This window comes from Alosa alosa, chromosome 1, assembly GCF_017589495.1.
Source record: "Alosa alosa isolate M-15738 ecotype Scorff River chromosome 1, AALO_Geno_1.1, whole genome shotgun sequence".
Lineage (NCBI taxonomy): Eukaryota > Metazoa > Chordata > Actinopteri > Clupeiformes > Clupeidae > Alosa > Alosa alosa.
Window position 1 is genome coordinate 30,252,959 of NC_063189.1, and position 19,922 is coordinate 30,272,880.

The window sequence follows — 19,922 nt, forward strand, 5'->3', positions numbered from 1 at the left end:
TAAGCGCTGCGCTGCTCTAAAGCAGCGGAATGCGAGCCGGTGTTCAGATTAAACAGACCCTCGTTTGTTCCAAAATAATAATTTATAAAAAAGAATAATGTTAAAAAAATAACCAAAAACATAATAATGCTTAGATCTGACAGGTTTTGTCAAAATGTAACTCAAAACTATCCAAGGCATGGAGTCCAAAAAGAGCGTGAGAGATTAGCCTAACAATTAATTAGGCTATTTAACAAAGCCTCATAAAAAAAAAAATAACTGCCGTAAATCCTCAAATTATGGCTGGTCTTTTATTTACTTAGGCTGCGCAAAGCACAGGGTTTTATTTGGGGCAGATGTAGGCTATATTGAGCAGGCCTTTATTTCTTTATTGCATTTTATCGTGAGACATGCTTTCGTTTGGAGCGCATACCGCTATCAAAAGCAGAAGATTTTCTGTTTGGTTTGGGATTTAATTTCATGTAGTTGAAAGAGTCGGGATTTTCACCCACTGTTTATTGCGAGACAAGGCAGCCGCTTTCATTCATTCAAAACGTGCGATGTGCTGTAATGGAAACCCTAATTGCCACACTTCTCCGGGAACTCTTCATAAATCAAAACGGAAACTCATAGGTAACCGAGTAGCCTATAGCATCAAATATTGTCCCTGGGTGGTATAATGTTTAATTGCTGCCACACAGTGATTCATTTAATTGCTTCAAGACACACTATGTAACGCAACCTGCATTAGTTTAATCAACAGCAAATTAACGTGATCGCCGAAATTCTTAATAATCAACTATCGATCGTCGATTAATTATGCCCATCCCTAGTGTATGCTATAGCTAGCTTGCCCCAGAGAAAGCAAAGCGACACATTTGTTCCAGTGGGTTGTGTGTTTTTGAGGTCAAGACCACAGAGTGTGTGCGGAGGAGTGGATCGTCCACATCATTGGAATCACCTCCTGGGAATGGGCAGAATGTGGAATGCTGGGAGGCGGTCTCATATTTCCCCTTCTTTCTCTCTCTCTCTCTCTCTCTCTCTCTCTCTCTCTCTCTCTTTCTCCCCCCATCAGGTTAGAATCACCATGCATAATGGTGAGTGTACAGACAGCTGTGCTGGTGTGCACCTACCCACTGTAAATCCCTCTCATTAACCCTCTCTCAGTGTGGGAAACAGACCTCATCCACTGCCCATTGTCTTTGTCTTCTCCACACTGCTGAGGCTGAGGGGCTAAACACCTCACCGCTCCCTGGTGACGTGCTTCCCGTCCTGGGGTTGGGACACTAGCAATGTGTGGGTGGGAGTGGGAGTGTGGGAGAAGGTTATGGTCGAGAGTGAGTCAGCAGCGTAGTGCATCCACCTCCCACCCCTCCCACCCCCCAGGCCTGGCGCTGACACGTCTGTCCAGGCAATGTGTGTCATCAGAGCGCAGCCTGGCCGCTGTGGCTGTCCGTCAGAGCAACTCGACAGCCTCCTCCTCCTCCGGTTACGGCCAGCACCTCGCTCCACCTGCGTGGGCGTCTCAGCCCCACCTCCAGCAGCAAACCCCTTTGCTTTGTTTATTATTTCAATTATTTATTTATTTTTCCCCCATGTTATGTTATTATTGTTGTTGTACCATTGTCATTGTTTTATGTTTGTTTGTAAGTACTTTGGTTCAACTCAGTTGTTTTTAAATGTGCTATAGAAATAAAGTTGACTTGACTTGACTTGCTTATTGTCCCAAATGAGAATGTGGAAAAAAACTGTTTTCATTTTTCCATCAGTTGTTACCCAGCTGTTACTATTTTATTTATTTATTTATTTTTTATTTCAGGATTAGAGTCAAGGTTTATATTTTTAACAAATTGAGCAGCTGTGGAGTATTGTGGCTGCCTCTGAGTCCAATGCTGTGTGAGAACATGCTGTGATGTACTGTGTGTAATGTGTATCTGTATGTGTCTGATTCAACAGCATGCTGAAACCACAGCTTTCACTGCTTTGGGCATACAGCAGTGTAATCATGATGTTAATATATTTTAGTATTCAGTAGCAAAGAACCTCATAAACAGCACAACAAACCCACACTCCAAAGCAATACACACATATCTACTGTATCTAATTTCTAACGTTTGCAAGGCTGCATAAGGTAGCACACTGTGACAGCCTGCTAGTTAAACTGATGGAGGGCATTCATAAATTAGCATGCTGCGCTGCAGACACTGGTGCCTAAAGTGAGTGCCTTTTGGGCCTGTGAAGACAAAGAGGTGGCTTGGGTAGTGGTGGGAGGGGTGTAGTGTGGTGCAGAGAGGCGATGGAGAGGCCTGTGTTGGCTGCCAGCGTTGCGCTTTTATCCAGCCTTGAGCTGGAGCCAGAGGCCCCAGAGGCGACCAGGTTCCCATGCTGCCTGGGTCTGCTCTATCAAGGGCTTAGCCGGGTAATTGGTTGGCCTCTTCTAAATGCTGCAGCAAGCAGAAAGTGAGTGATAGGGAGAGGGAGAAAGATGGATGGAGAGACAGAGAGGAAGATGGAAAGCAGAGAAGTAAGCTAGCTTACGCAAATTGGTGATGTAACGCATCTGCCTTTTGAAGGCAGCACATTTTTTTTTTCTTCATTCGCATTTTACATGAAATCACACCCTTGCTTTCATACCATAGGGGATACTCTGGGTTCTTTTCTTTCTTTCTTTCTTTCTTTCTTTCTTTTTCTTCTTTCTTTTTATCATTCTTTCTTTCTTCTCTGACTTTCATCACTCCCTCTCCCCCTTTCCTCTTCATTTCCTGAGTGAGTGAGTGAGTGAGTGAGTGAGTGAGTGAGTGAGTGAGCGAGGGTCTCTCTGTAAGCCTGGCGTTCCTGTGTTATGGCATTTGAAGGGCAGAGGAGCGAGCGAGGCGACCGAGGATACGCCGCTTGATAAGATAGCATCAGAGAGAGAGAGAGAGAGAGCGCTTGATAAGATGACATCAGAGAGAGAGAGAGAGAGAGAGAGAGCACCGCTTGATAAGATGGCATCAGAGAGAGAGAGAGAGAGAGCACCGCTTGATAAGATGGCATCAGAGAGAGAGAGAGAGAGAGAGAGCACCGCTTGATAAGATGGCATCAGAGAGAGAGAGAGAGAGCACCGCTTGATAAGATGGCATCAGAGAGAGAGAGAGAGAGAGAGAGAGAGAGAGCACCGCTTGATAAGATGGCATCAGAGAGAGAGAGAGAGAGAGAGAGAGAGAGAGCACCGCTTGATAAGATGGCATCAGAGAGAGAGAGAGAGAGAGAGCACCGCTTGATAAGATAGCATCAGAGAGAGAGAGAGAGAGCACCGCTTGATAAGATGGCATCAGAGAGAGAGAGAGAGCGAGAGCACCGCTTGATAAGATGGCATCAGAGAGAGAGAGAGAGCAGAGCACCGCTTGATAAGATGACATCAGAGAGAGAGAGAGAGAGAGAGAGCACCGCTTGATAAGATAGCATCAGAGAGAGAGAGAGAGAGAGAGCACCGCTTGATAAGATAGCATCAGAGAGAGACAGAGAGAGAACCCGGCAAAAGCACTCGGTCATTAGTGCGCCGCTTGATACGATAGCATCAGAGAGAGAGAGAGAACCCGGCAAAAGCACTCGGTCATTAGTGCGCCGCTTGATACGATAGCATCAGAGAGAGAGAGAGAGAGAGAGCACCACTTGATAAGATAGCATCAGAGAGAGAGAGAGAGCCTGTTAAAGCACTCGGTCATTAACGTGCTGCTTGACCACCACATGTCCGCCATAGCCCCAGCCCCAGCCCCAGCTGCAGTCCCAGGTGGTACGGGGCTGGGGAGGGTTTGTCGGCCCACTGACCGACCGTAGGGGCTCAGCGTCCTCCACTGATGAAGCTGTGGCCTGCAGGCATGAGTGGATGGAGATTTGCGGAGCTGATGTCTTTCATATTGGAAATGCTCTCGTGCTCCCTGGCTCCCACTTCTGCTATTGTGTTACATTCTATATTTATTTCCTGTCAACACAATAGAAAGCTCATTATAGTAATGACAGTGCAAGTCTGAAGGATATCATCTGGTTTGGTCGAGTGTTCTTTTGGTGGGTTTGAAGTAGAAAGTTTTGTGCAACCTGGGGAACAAAAGGCACTAAATAAATAATAAACAGAACGATTACAGAATTAGGTCACAGAATGAATTTGCTTTCGCTCCAAGTGTGGCTTATTTGAAGAAAAATGTAAGCCTCTTCAGTCTGATGAATATTTCATATGATTCGGTGATTCAGTAAGTCGAACTCACTTGACAACAGAAGTTTTGGGCAGCTCATTTTGAGAAACTCATGTGTTTGTGCCGTTACAGTGTGTGTGTGTGTGTGTGTGTGTGTTGTAACTGTGTCTGGGCATGACCCTACTCTATTAAGTTATTTGTTTGCTCATCACTGCCAGGAGAACACAGAAAAGGAAGGCTCTGTGCCTGAGGTGGTGATGTCGTTTATGAACTCAAAACAAATACATGACGGGTTCATTCATGCACTGAGGAGACATCCATGCAGGATGGAGAGGAAACACACCTCTTACGGTTGTCAATGAGCCTTTTTGTTATTTTCATAGAAAAAAGACCTGTTATGACAGGAGTTTGTCGCTGCCTGTTGGTCTCTTTTCTCCGTAAAAGCCCAGTATTTGTGTTGCTTCTAAACCTGCACCTCATACTGCCATCTGAGCACAACACACTGACAGTGAGACACACATGCACACACACACACACACACACACCCTGGAGGCTCGCTGGGCTCACTTGGCTCATTTCTCAAGTCAATGGGCCTTTAAATCCTCTAATCTCCCTCTGGAGCCCTCCCTTCCATGGTGTCCTATCGGCACCCATGTTGTTGCCAGCACTCGTTTGGGACCATTGGCCCTCCCTCCTTACTGGGCTGCCAGGCTTAAGAGGACTGAAGGTGCATCCCCATGAAGGACTGAAGCAGTGGTGTCCTGCAGGTCTGATATAAGCTGCCTTTCTCATTGTGAAGCAAACCCTTTTCTCCGTCTCTTTTCACAGTCATGACTCAATGAAAGCCAAGCTGTGGCATCCCCTTCGCTCAACAAGACCAGGCAAGACGGACGCTCACAAAGGACGCCTCTCTCTCCAGCTTGCCCTCGCTTCACACCCTCCACCCTCCAACAGCACGACTGTGTTGCTGTCATTTTAGAGGAGTTGCTTAAGCGCCTTAAATGTTCCTGTTCCAGTGAACTCGCAGTGAAGGTGGGCAGAGTGAGATCACGCTTGCTTGGTGTCATTTTATTATGCTGGAGGGCTAAAATAACATGATGCGTTCCTTTGCTGAGCCTGGGCAATTGGAGCCATCGGTATGATGGCTTTGCTGCACTTCAGCGGCTGCTGATGTGAGGCTTTGAGTTTACATGAGACGGTGTCGTAAACGACATGAGACCGTTGGCATGAATCAATACTAACAGCTGATAACTATGCACGCACCAAATGTTATGATGTAATTGAACAGTCCTACCAGGGTCTTGCGTGGGTTCATTATGACTGTTGTCACAACTGTTTTCACAGCAAAAATGACTGAATTTGCTGTTGGAATCATAAAACAACAGAGGTTATTGTCAGTACTAATTTGAATCTGCAGCATGCACAAATCTACCATGATACCAATATTTGCTCATTTATTAACGCATTGTAGGGCGCAGAAAAATAATGGAAATGGTGCGACTTTAAAGGAGTTCATATGCTGTGGACCCCCTTGTCTATGCCCTGACCCAACCCATGTTTGCATGTAGTTTGGTCATGTATGGTATCAAATTAACAAAGTGATTCTGCCCAGTAAGTACATTAGTATTAACACACATACATACAAAGTCTTTATTCTATGCCTAGGCTGTTGGCAGTTACACTGTCTTGCCTAGGCGGATTTCATGCCGTCATGCCTAGGAGTATTTGTTTTGTTTTTTGTTTTGTTTTGTTTTGCTGTGAGTGTGAGTGTGAGTGTGAGATTTATGCCATTACTTGTGGGTGTATGGAGTTTGAATGCTGTTCCATCACCACAGAGACAGTTCAGGAGAAATCCTCCAATGAGCTCCTTTGCTTTGCTTGGCACCAGGCTGTTAGAACATAAGGTGCTAGGCTAGCTGTGTTTGTGTTGTGTTTGTGCCAATGTCTGCTGTGGTGGACCTACAGATGTAAACTGCTGTGAGCTTGGGCCACTTCTGTCCTGGAAATAGAACTCTCCCTGAGGGGCTAGTCGTCCGGCAGGGGAGCAGGGGCTATCATGTGTTGATCTGCCCATTAAAATGTCATTAAAAAGCCATTGCCATGTGCTATGCTGCTCCACCCTTGCTAATAGCGTGTCAAGTTCAGCCATGGACGGTTTAGCACCAACAGTGCTCCAGTCCGTCCGTCCCTAAGAAGATCGAGGAACTGCGGGCATTTTCCCGTGTGATAAAGAGCTCGGGGGTGATATCGGCTGGCTTCAGATCACTGGTGACTGGGCCTCTGTCCCTGCAGTGAAACCCAAGCAGGGAGGGGAGCTTAAGGTGTAAGCTCTGCTAGGAGGCCTCACCCATCTCCGTCTCTGTCACCCTACTCAGGCAGCAGGGCCTCTTCTGCCCCCGCACTGCCAAGTGGAATTACAGAGAAGCTGTTGACGATTGTGGGTAATGGTGCATGTGGTCCCTCTCTGCTGGTAAACAGTTTTTTTTCTAGGTATAGAGTGCACCTCTGCACTGATTGCACCACACATCTATGTGAAGAATTGCTCCAGTAAAAATGGAAAGCATGTTAAAAGAAGGGAGAGGAGGAAACTCCAAACTCACATGTATTCCTACTGAGCTAAGGGATTCCTACCGACCCATGTACCGGTATTCCTACTGAGCTAAGGGATTCCTACCGAGCCATGCTTGAAAAGAGACACTCAGGAAATGAAATTTTCCTGCTGAAAAAACACCTCTGGAAAAAAATAGCCAAGCTCTGTGGGCATGCTAGATGACCCTGTATAAAATGTGACCACTTGGAATGCTGACGCACCCAGACCGGTTTTTCCTCTATTTAACTCCAGTGGATAGGACTCCACGCGGTGGCCCCACAGCATGGTGTGTGTTGGGCAAGATGGGTCTTGCTGGGCCTCCAGTGCGGAGCCTCTGGTTGAGTCCAGCGCTGTCTGGTGAACTCCATGACTGCAGACGCAGACGGAGAGAGGGAGGGAAAAGGAGAGGGAGAAAGTTACGGCCATAAAAAGCTCAATGAATGTATTCCAGGTGTCAGTTGACTTGGGGACTACTGACCTGGAGCCCCGTGTTTATGCTCTTTCCTGTTGAATTGTTGTTTTTGTCTTTACTGTTGCTTCACTGTTGGCTTTCACACAATGTGATGTCCCTGTGCCGTTGAATGCAGAGTTTTGCCTCATAATTCTCTCCTCTCTGTGGGTTTACTTAGTGATTACTCAGTTTGTTGTCCAAGTGTTAGATTTCACTCTGTGCTATAAATCTAGTTTCTGGTTTTATATGAGGTGAGGGTGGTGTGGGAGAGGAGTGGAATGTTGCGCACACACACACCTCAATGTGTGAGAACACAGCCTGGGTTTGTCTCGTCTGGAGAAAGAGTGTAGAGAGAGAGAGAGAGAGAGAGAGAGAGAGAGAGAGCAGAAGCAGCTCTGTTTTCTCCAAACAGAGAGATAGTGAGAGTGTGCTGAGGGGGGGTGTGTGTGTGTGTCTCAGCTGTTGCTGTGCAAGTGTATATGTGTGTGTGTGTGGTGGTAGTGTTTTTGTGTGCTTCTGCTGGTGGGAGGGACGCCCCACAGTGACACATCTTTGAGAACGGTCAGTGCTATTCCAGGTCTTGGACACAGTTACAGACAGTCAGGAACCCACCTGAGGAGATTCCTATTAGGCTAACAAAGGCAGACATTTTCAGAACCTCTGCCAATAGCCACTGTCAGGGGCATTGACATGTTAAAAGCTCTGATGCATTTAGTGGTATTTTGGGACATATCCCCAGTGGCATCATGACATTTCGCTAAAGAGCCTCCTATGGGTTCCTCTGGACACAGACATGCAAGCAGGAAGGACCAATAGCAAAGGTAAATTCAGTGTGTGTGTGTGTGTGTGTGTGTGTGTGTGTGTGTGTGTGTGTGTGTGTGTGTGTGTGTGTGTGTGTGTGTGTGTGTGTGTGTTTGAGAGTGTGAGAGTGAGAGAGAGTGTGAGAGAGAGAGTGTGTGAGAGAGAGAGTGTGAGAGAGAGAGTGTGTGAGAGAGAGAGTGTGAGAGAGAGAGAGTGTGAGAGAGAGAGTGTGAGAAAGAGAGAGTGTGAGATAGAGAGAGAGTGAGAGTGAGATTTCATGCCTAAGACCTGTGGCTTATTGGCGGATTGAGTGTTTTGCTCCTCAGTGCGTCTGTCTTCTTTCATCTTTGGTTCTTGTACAGCTGTCAGGGAAAGCTCCCTTTGAAGGTAAGGTAGAAGCCTTTGATAACAGAAGAGACTTGATATCTGTATCTTAGTTCTAAGAGTCTTGTTTAAAGTACTGGTTCTAGTCCTTTAGTTTTTAGCTCTTCATTCCTTTTGTTTTGTTTTTGATACCCTTTGAATATGCTTGCTTCTTTACAGGTGGACATGTGAAGTAAAGCTCCCTTATATATCATGTAAACAGGTGTTGGTCTTTGAGAGGAAGCAGTCTTTAATTTAGAAATGGGATACCAAAAAGAATCGTTATGGCATGCCATTCATGTCTTATTTTGTGAGTCCTAAACTTCAGAGCTTGGGGAGAAAATGAGGCATGGCGTCCTCTGAGCTCCTGTCTTTAAATGTTTTATGCTTTTCTTTTCCTCCCCTCTTTGATCTTCAGATGTGCGGGACAACCCTGCATGTATTCAAAGGCTATTTAGGTTCACTGAACCAGGAAGCTCTTTGTGTTTTTGAGATTGTGTGATACACTTCTGTTTGTATAGAGGCTGTATTTTTATCAGGGTTGCTGAATCATTGTTGATAGCCAACAGCACTAGAAAAGGTATCTGTGTCTATGGTTCATTTAGATCTCTCTTTCTAATTCTCGCTGCTGGTTTTACCCACAGGTGCTGTTCTTGGCTGGCGTCCACACCTTGTCATAAGCCAGCAGACAAGCTGTTGGGAGAATTCTGGACACGGTGGACGGAAGAGACCTGCAGAAAGACCGACTGGGCAGAACTGTGGCATCTGCTGAATCCATCGAGGCAGCTCTCACCAGGTGGTCCGCCCCTTTCTGCTGACCAAAGAGAGAAAGCAAGAGGGAAAGCAAGAGAGAGAGAGAGAGAGAGAGAGAGAGAAAAGAGAAAAGAGAAAAGACGGAGAGACATCTTGCTGCCCACAGGGCCTGTGGGCATGTTTGCCGCTGCTGCGTTCAGGCCTCTCATTAGGCCACTGGTCCCAGTGCTGAGGAATGGATAACCCTGCTGTCGGTCACCATGGCTAATACTGGCATTATTACACCCATTATTCTGCTGTATTGCTCTAAGACTCTTTAAAGTGTGTGCTTTTTTGTTTCTTTTTTTTTTTCAGTTTTTCTTTGGAAGCAGCAGTGAGGTTTGGTATACCCACTTATTAACATAAAGCCTACTGAGAGAAGGGCAGCTCTTTCTATTTTTGGACTAGTAACCTAAAACTGTAAGATATGCTTATTTATTCATAGTCTTTTTTTGGTCACTGTAACTACTTTTTTTCCCTGAAAGATTTTGAGGAAGCTGCTTTTTAAAGAAGGTTTTCACAGAAAGCTATGGCAGCAACATATCGTGTTGTGGTGAGCAGCATCAACTGCTACAACAGCGTGGTGATCGACCGCCGGCTGCAGCACACGGTGCACTACTGTAACGGGCCGTGCGGGGCGCTCAAACATGGACTGAGCTGCACAGTGGCCCACAGGAGCTCGTGCGCCGAGCTGCTGGACGTCCCTCCGGCCAGCACACACAACCCGGCAATCCACGAGCCAAACAGCAAGACACTGGAGAATGGAGGCTCCGGGCCAGGGGTCTACTGCGACGACTATCACCAGACCTTCCCCGGTCGCCTGAAGAAGGGATCGGGCATGCAGAGCTCGGGCAGCCTCAAGGACATCACGGGAGAGGCCATCAACTTGGCCAGCGGCAAGATGAAGGAGTTCTCCTTCGAGAAGATCAAGTACTCCACCAGCCACGTCACCTTCCGCAAGGGCCGCAAAGTGAGGCCAGACTCCTTCAGCAGGAGGTCGACCGACCTGGACATCATCTATGGCCACTTCGGCGGTGGCAGCAGCGTCGGGAACGACGAGAACTGTCCCCCCTTCAGCCTGATGCAGAAGTCGGTGATGGAGGAGCAGAAGCTGAGCCGCAGCAACTCACTGGAACACAGCCTCAACACGGTGGCCTCGCTCTACCTGAGCAGCCTCTCGGAGGAGAACCTGATCGCCCGCATCCTGGAGAAGACCAAGGCGGACAGCGGCGCCTCCGGAGAGGACATCAAGGCCTGCCTGGACATCCTGCTCAAGTGCTCCGAGGACCTGAAGAAGTGCACGGACATCATCAAGCAGTGCATCAGGCGCAAGGCCACGGGCGACGGTGACAACGACTCCACCAACCCGGACGCCATCTACAAGAACGTGATGTCCCGTCTGTCCGGCTATCTCAAGCGGCTGCCACTGGAGCTGGAGCAAGGGCGGCAGGAGCACAGCGACCTGGCAGAGCTGGTCAGTGCACTGCACAGCCTGCAGCAGAGCACCTTCTCCCCGATCTTTGGCAACGAGCAGCCGCCTCGGTACGAGGATGTGGTCCATTCCCCTCCACTGTCCAAGCCCCGAGCCCCGAACTCGGTCGCTCCCATCGCCCCGACCTCAGCCTCCTCTCAGACTGACCGTCGTGACGTCTGCACTCAGGACTCCATGGGAAATGTGAAAGTAGCCAAACTGATGTATGGAGGGGGCCCACCTGCTCACTCTCCCAGCAACGGCGTGCATCATCACGGAGTGCAGACCGTTCCCTCGAGCTCGCTGCAGTACGCAAACAGCCGCCACGACCCCCTCTCGTCGACCAACTCTCTCCTCTCCTGCAGCACCGACAGCATCTGTAAGGACACTATGGAGGCACTGTACATAGAGGAGGAGGCTGACCTGGGCAGGACGACCGAGAGGGAGAGGGGGATGGCCAGTGCAGCAGAGGTCAAGCATTTCGCCAAGAAGCCCAGCAGCATCCCTGAGCTGCCGAGTGGCACTGGCGTGGCGTCAAATAAGCTACCCGAGATCAGCAGGAGTGGAGCATCATACAAACCAAAGGCTGAGTCTGCCGCCGGGCAGATGTACACCCCAGCGAAGACCGCAAGCGCGGACTCCAGGACATTTTCTAAGCCCGCTGCTCACCAGTCCAGAGGCAGCAGTGAGGACATTGACAAGCTGCTGATGGACCTGGAGTGCCTCTCTCAGAACATGCAGAAGGAGCCTCCGCTGCCTCCTAAGATGAAGAACCAGCACCTGAGACAAGCTGGGCAGCAGCAGCAGCAGCAGCAGTGCAGTGGGACTCAGGCCTTCAGCAGTGCTTGCTCTGGAGCCAATGGCCCAGTGTCCTCTAAAGCCCCAGGTGTCTCTGTGGCTCCACTGTCTAACGCCAGCGCTGGCCCTGAGGAGGGTGGGGAGGAGGACGACGGAGAGCTTCTGCTCAGGATCCTGGAGAGCATCGAGAGCTTTGCCCAGGAGCTGGTGGAGAGCGGAGCGGTCACTGGCACCCAGTCCAAAGAAAAGGAAGTGATGCGTCTCCTTCAGGACACACTGGCCACCACCGCTGCTGCCACTTCCCCTACCCCTGCCCTTGCTCCTACCCCTGCCCCTACACCTGCCCCTACACCTGCCCTAGCCCCAGCCCTAGCCCCAGTCCCTGCCCCTGCCAACGACAAAGTGGACGCTGCAGCACCACCAGAGCCTGCGGAACCCCCAGCTTCACCTCCTAAAGCCCCTGCCTCTGCTCCAGGTCCAGTTCCAGTGCCTGTTCCCGCTCCTGCTCCTGCTCCAACTCTAGCTCCTCCGTCCGTTCCCATGACCACCACATCAGCTGCTGCGCCCCCTGACCTCGTGACCTCTGCCCCTGAGGTGACCGAGACAGGCTCCACTCTGCTGATCCAGCAGACCCCTGAAGTCATCAGGGTGAGTCTCTGAAAACACTTCCACACACAATGCAGCACGCTCCACTCCTCTATTGCCATAGTTATATGTGAATATTAGACTTGAATGCTAGTAGGAGTAGCATGCCTTGTTGTTAGTCAGATGATATTCCCAGGGGACCTTATTCAGGAGTTGTGCTTTTACAAAAACAGAGGCGGCCATTTGACTGATTATCGTGAGGCTCATGTCAGTGAGGTAGAAAATTAATTTTACCATCTACTGAACCACAAAATGAGCGTGCCTACAGTGACTGGCTAGCGGTATCAGGCTTATTCCAAAAAAATCTTTATTTATTTATTTATTAATAATTTATTAATTATTTGTTCTGTGTGTGAAGTACTGGCCAAGGTCTGATGGTTTAGTTTAGATTTTACAAGGTTACTTGAGGATTGCAAGATGTTTGGTGTGGTCTTGTAAAGGAAAGATGATTATACCAACAAGAAATGCATTTTTTTGGAAAGCAGGAAGTACATTTATAGTTATATATTATTTCTATTAATTACTGAGGAGGTCTGTATATATCCTGACATATCCTGCTGACCTCAAGCAAATTGTGGTTGTTGGCATGAAGTTTTCGTATAAAATCTGTTTACTTTGGACCTGTCAGCCATGAATGGTCCAGTATGAAGACTGCTAATCATTTCAAAAATGTAGATTACAGATTACGTTCCGTTGAACCCTTGTGCTTGAGTCATATGTGGACAGACCATGCTTTTGTGATGCAACTATCTGACCCCCCCCCCCCCCACACACACACACCGACCCCCCCGCGCATATGTGTGTGGTGTCGCTGGTTGTTGTTTTAGGTGCAACACTTGATGTTTTTACAGCTTGTGTGTCTCTGTGTGCTCTTTCAAACAAATGCAATCCTCTCCGTCAGTGACCCTCAACCTTCATGCATAGCCCACACTCTCACTTTCTTTTCCCTCCTCTTGTCAATGAGAGCGTTTATTTCCCCGCTCCAGTGGAGTAAACCAACACGGCCTCACCAGCTATCTAGGCCACTATATTTATGAGGTTGCCATGACACCTGTCACGAGTGGGACCTCCATAACGACAGCAACACCCCCCCCCCTGCCTATTTCTGCCCTGCTGTGGCTCACATGACCCCATAGGCGGGCAGCCCCATCTGTGTGCCCGTGGGCTGTGACCCAGCAGCAGCTGTGCTGAGAGAACCAGAGGTGATGAGGGCACCTGTGACTAAGGGCACGGGCTGCCTTTTTGCCTCGTTGGCAGATGCCACAGCCTCTTAGTGAGGTGAGTGATCTTAGTGGGGGTGCAGGACAGCAGACACACGCAGGGCACGAATGCACACACACACACACACACACACACACATACGCACATGGGCACAAACACACACACACACACGTGGGCACATACACACATACACACACACACACACACGCACATGGGCACACACACACACACACACACACACACACACACACACACACACACACACACATACGATACGCACATGGGCACATACACACACACACACACATGCACACCTACGCACATGGGCACATACACACGCACACAAACGCACCTGGACACACACACACACATACACACACACGTACGCACATGGGCACACACACACACACACACACACACACACATACGATACGCACATGGGCACATACACACACACGCACACCTACGCACATGGGCGCATACACACGCACACATGCACGCGTGGACACACACACACACACACACACACACACACACACACACACACACACACACACACACATTCCTCCCTTTTTAATTATAAAGTGTGCACATTCTCTTCACACTACCCAGGTGCCAGAGTGCCTGTTAGGGAGGGTGTCCATTACGGAGAGAGCTTCTCGGTCCTCCCCTCGGGCTCCTGTTAATGTTGCTTAACACCAGCGCTTGTTTGCTTATCTTTAGCTACACCACTAATGGACAGTGCTGCTCATGTTAGGCCATATGAATGTTTCAGGTGACTAAAATGCATCTGGGAGAAAACACAAGGTGTTACACAGTTTGCGCTAATAATGTTGTAGCCTAATGTCAGAGATGAAGAGCGGTTTTAGATGAGTTTGTTCAAATGTATGAAATGTTGAGAAGCATGGAAGAGTGATAACAGAACACAACATAATTTATTACATGTACACAAAGTACACCCTAACCCTAGGGTAAATGACTTTGATGTACTGTTTGCATGGTATAATTTATTCTATGTACATAAAGATGTTAGGGTAAATGACTGTGATGTACTGTTTGCATGGTATGCAAGCCAGTTGCATAATATTACACAATCCAAGCACGATATTGCGCATTCTTAGTGGCTCCCAGAGGTCTATTCCAAATGAGTTCTTAACTGCATCATGATGATAAGTAAGAAATACAGAATCCAATCTGGGTAAAACATGGAAGTGTGTCATTCTTTAGGCAGTGGGTTCTGATTGGCTGGCGTGTTATTTTGGGAGCGGGCAGTGTTGTTGTAGCCATGCAGTTGGTGTGTCAGAGGCAGGGTCTTTTTACAGAGGGCTGATAGGTTCACAGCAGGAGTGGTCAGCAGGGCCTGTTGGCACCAGAACTGTTAATGGTGTCGATTTGCCCAAAGCCACCCCTCTCCAAACTCCCCTCTTTCCCCTCCTCCCCCCTCCTCTGCCACCCTGGCACCTCCTTGTCATCCAGAGACAAAGGTGTCAGAAGGACTAAATATGTTTACTCCCCCTGCACCCCTCACCCCCCCTACTATGGCATCCCGCTTAAGAGACTCCCTGACGCCGGGAGGAAAACAGACCCAGCGGTGCTGGTGGGGTCAGTGCTAAGTTTGGGAATGGCTTTTGGGAACTTGATCCCTCCCGCTGGCACTCACTCACTGGGGTGGCTATGCAAATACGACGGGTCGCGCCAAGTGCCCTGCCCACTGCCCCAATTAAACATAAAGCTGCCAATCACCAGGGGCAAGCAAGGCAGAGGGGGAGCGCCACCACGGTCTCCGTGCCTGGTGGAGAGACGGACTTCAGAGTTAGCATTAGTCTTGTTACTGATATGCATGGGTGCTCTTTAAAAATGTCACAGCTGCTGAAAGAAACCAAAAACAAATCTTTGTTTTTCCCCCTGAATTTGGCTTTGTGTGGATTCCATTTTCGTCACAGAGGGGCGGAATGGAACAGGAACTAGATGTGCCCGGACATCTCCCATCTCAATTCTCTTGGGGTCACTGAACCCTGGTGTTGGCCGGTCACAGTGAGCTTTTTGTTTTCCTTGAGGTTTATTTTAACTCTTCCAAGTGTTCGACCAGACAACAGGTGAGGATCAAAAGCAAAGGTCAGCACTCTAGGTCCCTTTGCCTTGGTTGCGCTGTGCTGACAGGGTAATCAGGGGAAGCCCCCCCCCCCTTCCGGAAGCTCACAAGGTAATCCGCCCCTGTGGAACAGCCTAGGCCAGGCTGAGCCTCCTCATAAACATGCCTCCCTCAACCTTCAAGGTTGGCCCCAGGCCGCGGAGTGGGCGTTTAGAGCTGCGGCTCTTCCTTGAGGTCCTCTGGCCCTCCTGGCCCTGGTGCTGACATGGCATTTTGTCCATGCACCTGTCAGGAAGTGCTATTAATCTGCATGTCGACGGGCAGCTCCAGCTTGGCGATTGAAGTGTTGCTCCTCTCATGCATCCGAGAAGATTCCTGCCCAGGCCCCCAGGCAACTGGCCCATCAGACAACTGCAGGATGCAGCAAATAAGCCACCGGCCAAAAGCCCGAGGGAGCTTCATCAGTCCAGAGGGCTGTCAGCACGCAACATGTAGATTTAGCATATGATGAAGCAGATTGTGTCCAATTCAAGTATGGGTCAGATTCATTTGAATCTTGTAAAAGGCTGTGAAAAGCCTGGTTGCTGTTACATAAAGTGATGTTAGTGAGGGAGTTGGGAAGGCAAATGTTCCACTTGATATATTATCCAGCTGGTTCTGTGGTGCCTAGGTTTATAGCTTCAGTGTTTTTTTTTCTTGAGGTGCTGCATGATTTAGATGTTTTGACCTGTCGTGGCAGCTGTTGACAGGCAGATGGACTACACTTCTTTGATGCAGGTAGATAAAAGTGCTTTTCGTGCCTCACCTTTTTGAAATTTCACACAGACAATGTCAAAGGCAGAGCTTTTCTATTGCTTTGATGAGGGAGCAAAAACAGTATGAAGAAAAAAACAGAACAATGAGAGACCTCTAGAGTTTTAAAAGGCATGGACGAAAATTGAACTGGACATTAGTGAAGATAAACAAGAAATGGAAAAGCTGGCATAATGGTAAGCGTAAGAATAAGAGAGCCAAGAGCAGAGGCCAGAGGGCAGCCCACAAACAGAATGGAGGAACATTCCATCTCTGTTGTTTTCCTGCAATTAGTCAAAGGAGCAACAGGTGAATAGCAAGACAGAATGGGTGGGAGGGAGGGAGAGAGAGAGTGAGAGACCGAGAGTGAGAGACCGAGAGAGAGAGTGTGTGTGTGTGTGTGTGAGACAGAGAGAGTGAGTGAATGAGAGAGTGTGTGTGTGAGAGAGAGAGTATGAGAGTGTATGAGAAAGAGAGTGTGTGTGTGTGAGAGAGAGAGAGAGAGAGAGTATGAGAGTGTATGAGAGAGAGAGTGTGTGTGTGAGAGAGAGCGAGGCTTGTAGTTGGATGAAGACAGGAAGAAAGATGAAAGCGGATCTCATTGGTCCATTTCCAGCGTGGGTCCTCGTTTTGACAAACCTTGTTTATCCTCGGCCTGTGGAGAATTACATCATTTGCACGCCTGCCGCGTGCCAACAGGAAATGAGGTCACGCAAGAAACTTTGGCCAAGAGCTCGTCCAAGGATTCCCCCTCCCCCAACTCCCCCGCCAGGCCAGGGGCCTCTTGTTGCTGTTAGAGAAAGGTTTCCAACGCAGGAAAATAATGGCCAAGGTTGGGGCGTGATAAAAAAAAAATGGCGTGGCTACATGGCAACAGGACAACAACCTGTTCTAAACAGAGCCGCCCGTGTTCGCTCGTGGCGTGAGCTATGACCTCACTGGACTGCCTTTCAGGCTGGGCCCATTGGGAGTCTGTCTGTAGCCCGTTTCCCAGCACCAGTGCCTGCCTGCTGCCTGATGCATGACTACTCTGCAGTAGTTTACTCCCTTTTCTGCCTAACGGCCATAAAGTTTAAGCTGTGTTTCTGGCACTCAGTGGCATGTGGCGTCCACAACAGGATCACAACAGGATTAGCGCCTCTATCGGCTCAGTTTCTCCCACTTTCCCCCTGTTCCCACAGTCTAAGGGGAAGAGCAGAAGAGCAGCACTTCCAAAGATAGACACGCATGCAGCATCAAATAGAGGCACCCTGCTTTTTTTTTTTTTTTTTTTTTTTGCTTGAATTTGAAACTAAAGCTGAATCAGGGTACATTTTGAAATTCTGAAACTTTGACAGTGATTCCCACAAATGATAGCGATATTTGCTTTCTTCTGTAAACCTTCCACCAATAAGTGGAGCCATCTTTGGTGACTCAGTTAGACTGATAGAAGACACATTGTGCTTCTTCCGTGTGGGTCTAAAAGTATAAACGGCGCAGTGTAAACTTGAGAGCTAGCCCTAATGAGTATCTCTGAAACTCATTTGGCTTGTGGGATTGGGTTTGGATAATTGGCGTGAAGGGAACAGTGCTGCCACTGGGTTGTGGAAGAGTTGAGGGTCGGCAGGCCGTGGGTTGCTGGTCTGTGCGTTTATCCGCTTGTGGCTGGTGTGTGTGCTCACAGTGGCCGCGTTCCCATAGTTGTGCTGGGCTGCCTGACAGACGCGGTGTTGGTTTGCCGCACAAGACGAGCAGACGGGTTTCAGTCCTCAGTGCAGCAGTGGTCCAGGAGATATGTCCAGGACCTCGCACGGTCTCATCTACCCCACCTCCTCTCGGTGTCCTCCTGTGGGTTTTGAATACATGTGATGGAAAAATTGTGTATAATAAGTCATAATTAATGAACCGTAATTAGCATAGTTAACATAATCTCTGCAAACAATACAACCCTAAACTATTTGAATATTATTCAAATAGTTTAGGGTTGTATTGTTTCCAGAGATGTCGATGTTGAATGGGTTTGGTCATTTGCCCAGTGAATGGTGGTGAAGTTTTCTTCAAAAAGCTCCCAAAGCATGTTGGGCATATTGGAGTTATCCGCAAGTTTACAAAGACGAGTGTGACTGACCGTTACGCCATTGGATATTTGGATAATATGTCCAGGAGACAGAGTTGCCTTTTTTCCAGTTTGGCCTTTGGACACAGTCTGGGAGTGTTTAGCTGAGGGATTACCCATCATCCCCGCTGCTCCAGATTCTGGACAGTCTGGGAATCCCTCTCACCCCCCGCCCCCCCATCCAAGTGAGATGTGAGAAGTGAGTTGGTTATTAGCAATATATCACAAGACTTGCAAACACAACCTCTCTCTTTGTCTAGCCTAACCAAACTCTGTTTGGCCTCGCTCCATATTACACATTCCATACAGGAGTTTCACTAGTTGCGTTCTCCTGAAAAGAAAAATGCCCGATTAAAAAAAAGTGCTCAGATCTTAGCAATTGACCTTTCACACCCACACCCTTGCAGTGGCAAGATCTGATGGGGAATATATATGATGGAATCGACCTTCAAAACCAGACCCATATATTTCTTGAATTTCCCCTTGGGGATCAATAAGATAGATAGATAGATAGATACATAGATACATACATACATACATACATACATACATACATACTTTATTGAAATTCAAGGTCTCAGTAGCAATACAGACATCACACACACATTCACTAACAGCAGAAAAAAGTAATTAAAAGTACATATTATAAAAAAACAATATGCAATAAGGACAGTAGAAGATAAAGAATATACTAAAATACAAATTATACTAAATAACTAGTGCTGTCAGTTAAACGCGTTATTAACGGTGTCAATTTTTTTATCGCGAGATTAACGTTCTTTTTGGTCTAACAAACTTTGTAGTTTTTTCACATGCTGCTACAACTAGTAACGTTAGAACAACTACAACACCACACAGGATTCAGCTAGACCGGAAACTAAACAATACGCACTGACGAATGGAATGAAACATTGTATGTGCTGCACTTACATGCCCCCTTTTAGGGGAAAGATGATATGCTGCATCGAAGTGGGGAGCGAAAAAGGCTTATATACTTTCTAAATCTTGAAACAAACGTGAATAAAAGGCACAAAATAAGGTTGGTGTAAGAGTTATCTGTGTGTTTATGGGATTAATGTGACCATTATGTTCCTATTTGTTGCTCTTGCAGTTTGCTAACAGGAGTGTCATGAATGTAAGCACAGTCAAACTGCCCGTGGCTGACTATAACTAAGTTCAACAAGCTTAACTTTACATGTCATAACATCAACTAAACATAAGTCACACATTCATTCTATCACTTGTAATATGAACATAGCCTATTTCCTACAACTAGGTGAGATAATTGGTTATGTTATACTAAAGTTCCACAGTTAACTAGCTAGCAAGCTAACCGTTTTACATGGGATATTATGGTAGGCTAAGTGTAGCTTTGAATGTCCTGTGAATTAATAACTAGATGTAACTCAACGTGTGATTACTAGCTGTCTTTCCCATTGGAATTAATGGTATGTTAACTTGTTTTCCGCTAAAATGGGGCGTGATGCAGATTAAATGTATCTTTATGATGCGCCGTATAAAGGCATGCTGCACACACATTTTTTTGGGCTGACGAGCCGGCCAAAGAGTAGTAGCCTAGGCTGACGCATTAATCGTGTGCCGCCAAAGATTTTTTGAATGGTGTTTTAAATTGCTATGGACACCGATGCCGACATGAGTG

General features: G+C 47.8%; 1 protein-coding gene across 6 annotated transcripts in view; it reads left to right on the forward strand.

Annotated features, from left to right (window-relative positions):
- ppp2r3a (protein phosphatase 2, regulatory subunit B'', alpha) overlaps positions 1 to 19,922 on the forward strand; it is a 78,540-nt gene that overhangs the window by 32,998 nt on the left and 25,620 nt on the right. For 3 of the 6 annotated variants that reach the window (XM_048245042.1, XM_048245025.1, XM_048245051.1), the window contains one exon: positions 9,001 to 12,065. In XM_048245042.1, the coding sequence (XP_048100999.1) occupies positions 9,678 to 12,065 (2,388 nt within the window). In that variant the 5' untranslated portion in view covers positions 9,001 to 9,677. Of the gene's footprint in view, positions 1 to 4,979; positions 5,184 to 6,296; positions 6,589 to 7,688; positions 8,014 to 9,000; positions 12,066 to 19,922 lie in introns of those variants that run through there. The other 3 variants (XM_048245033.1, XM_048245068.1, XM_048245059.1) reach the window with 3 other exon arrangements.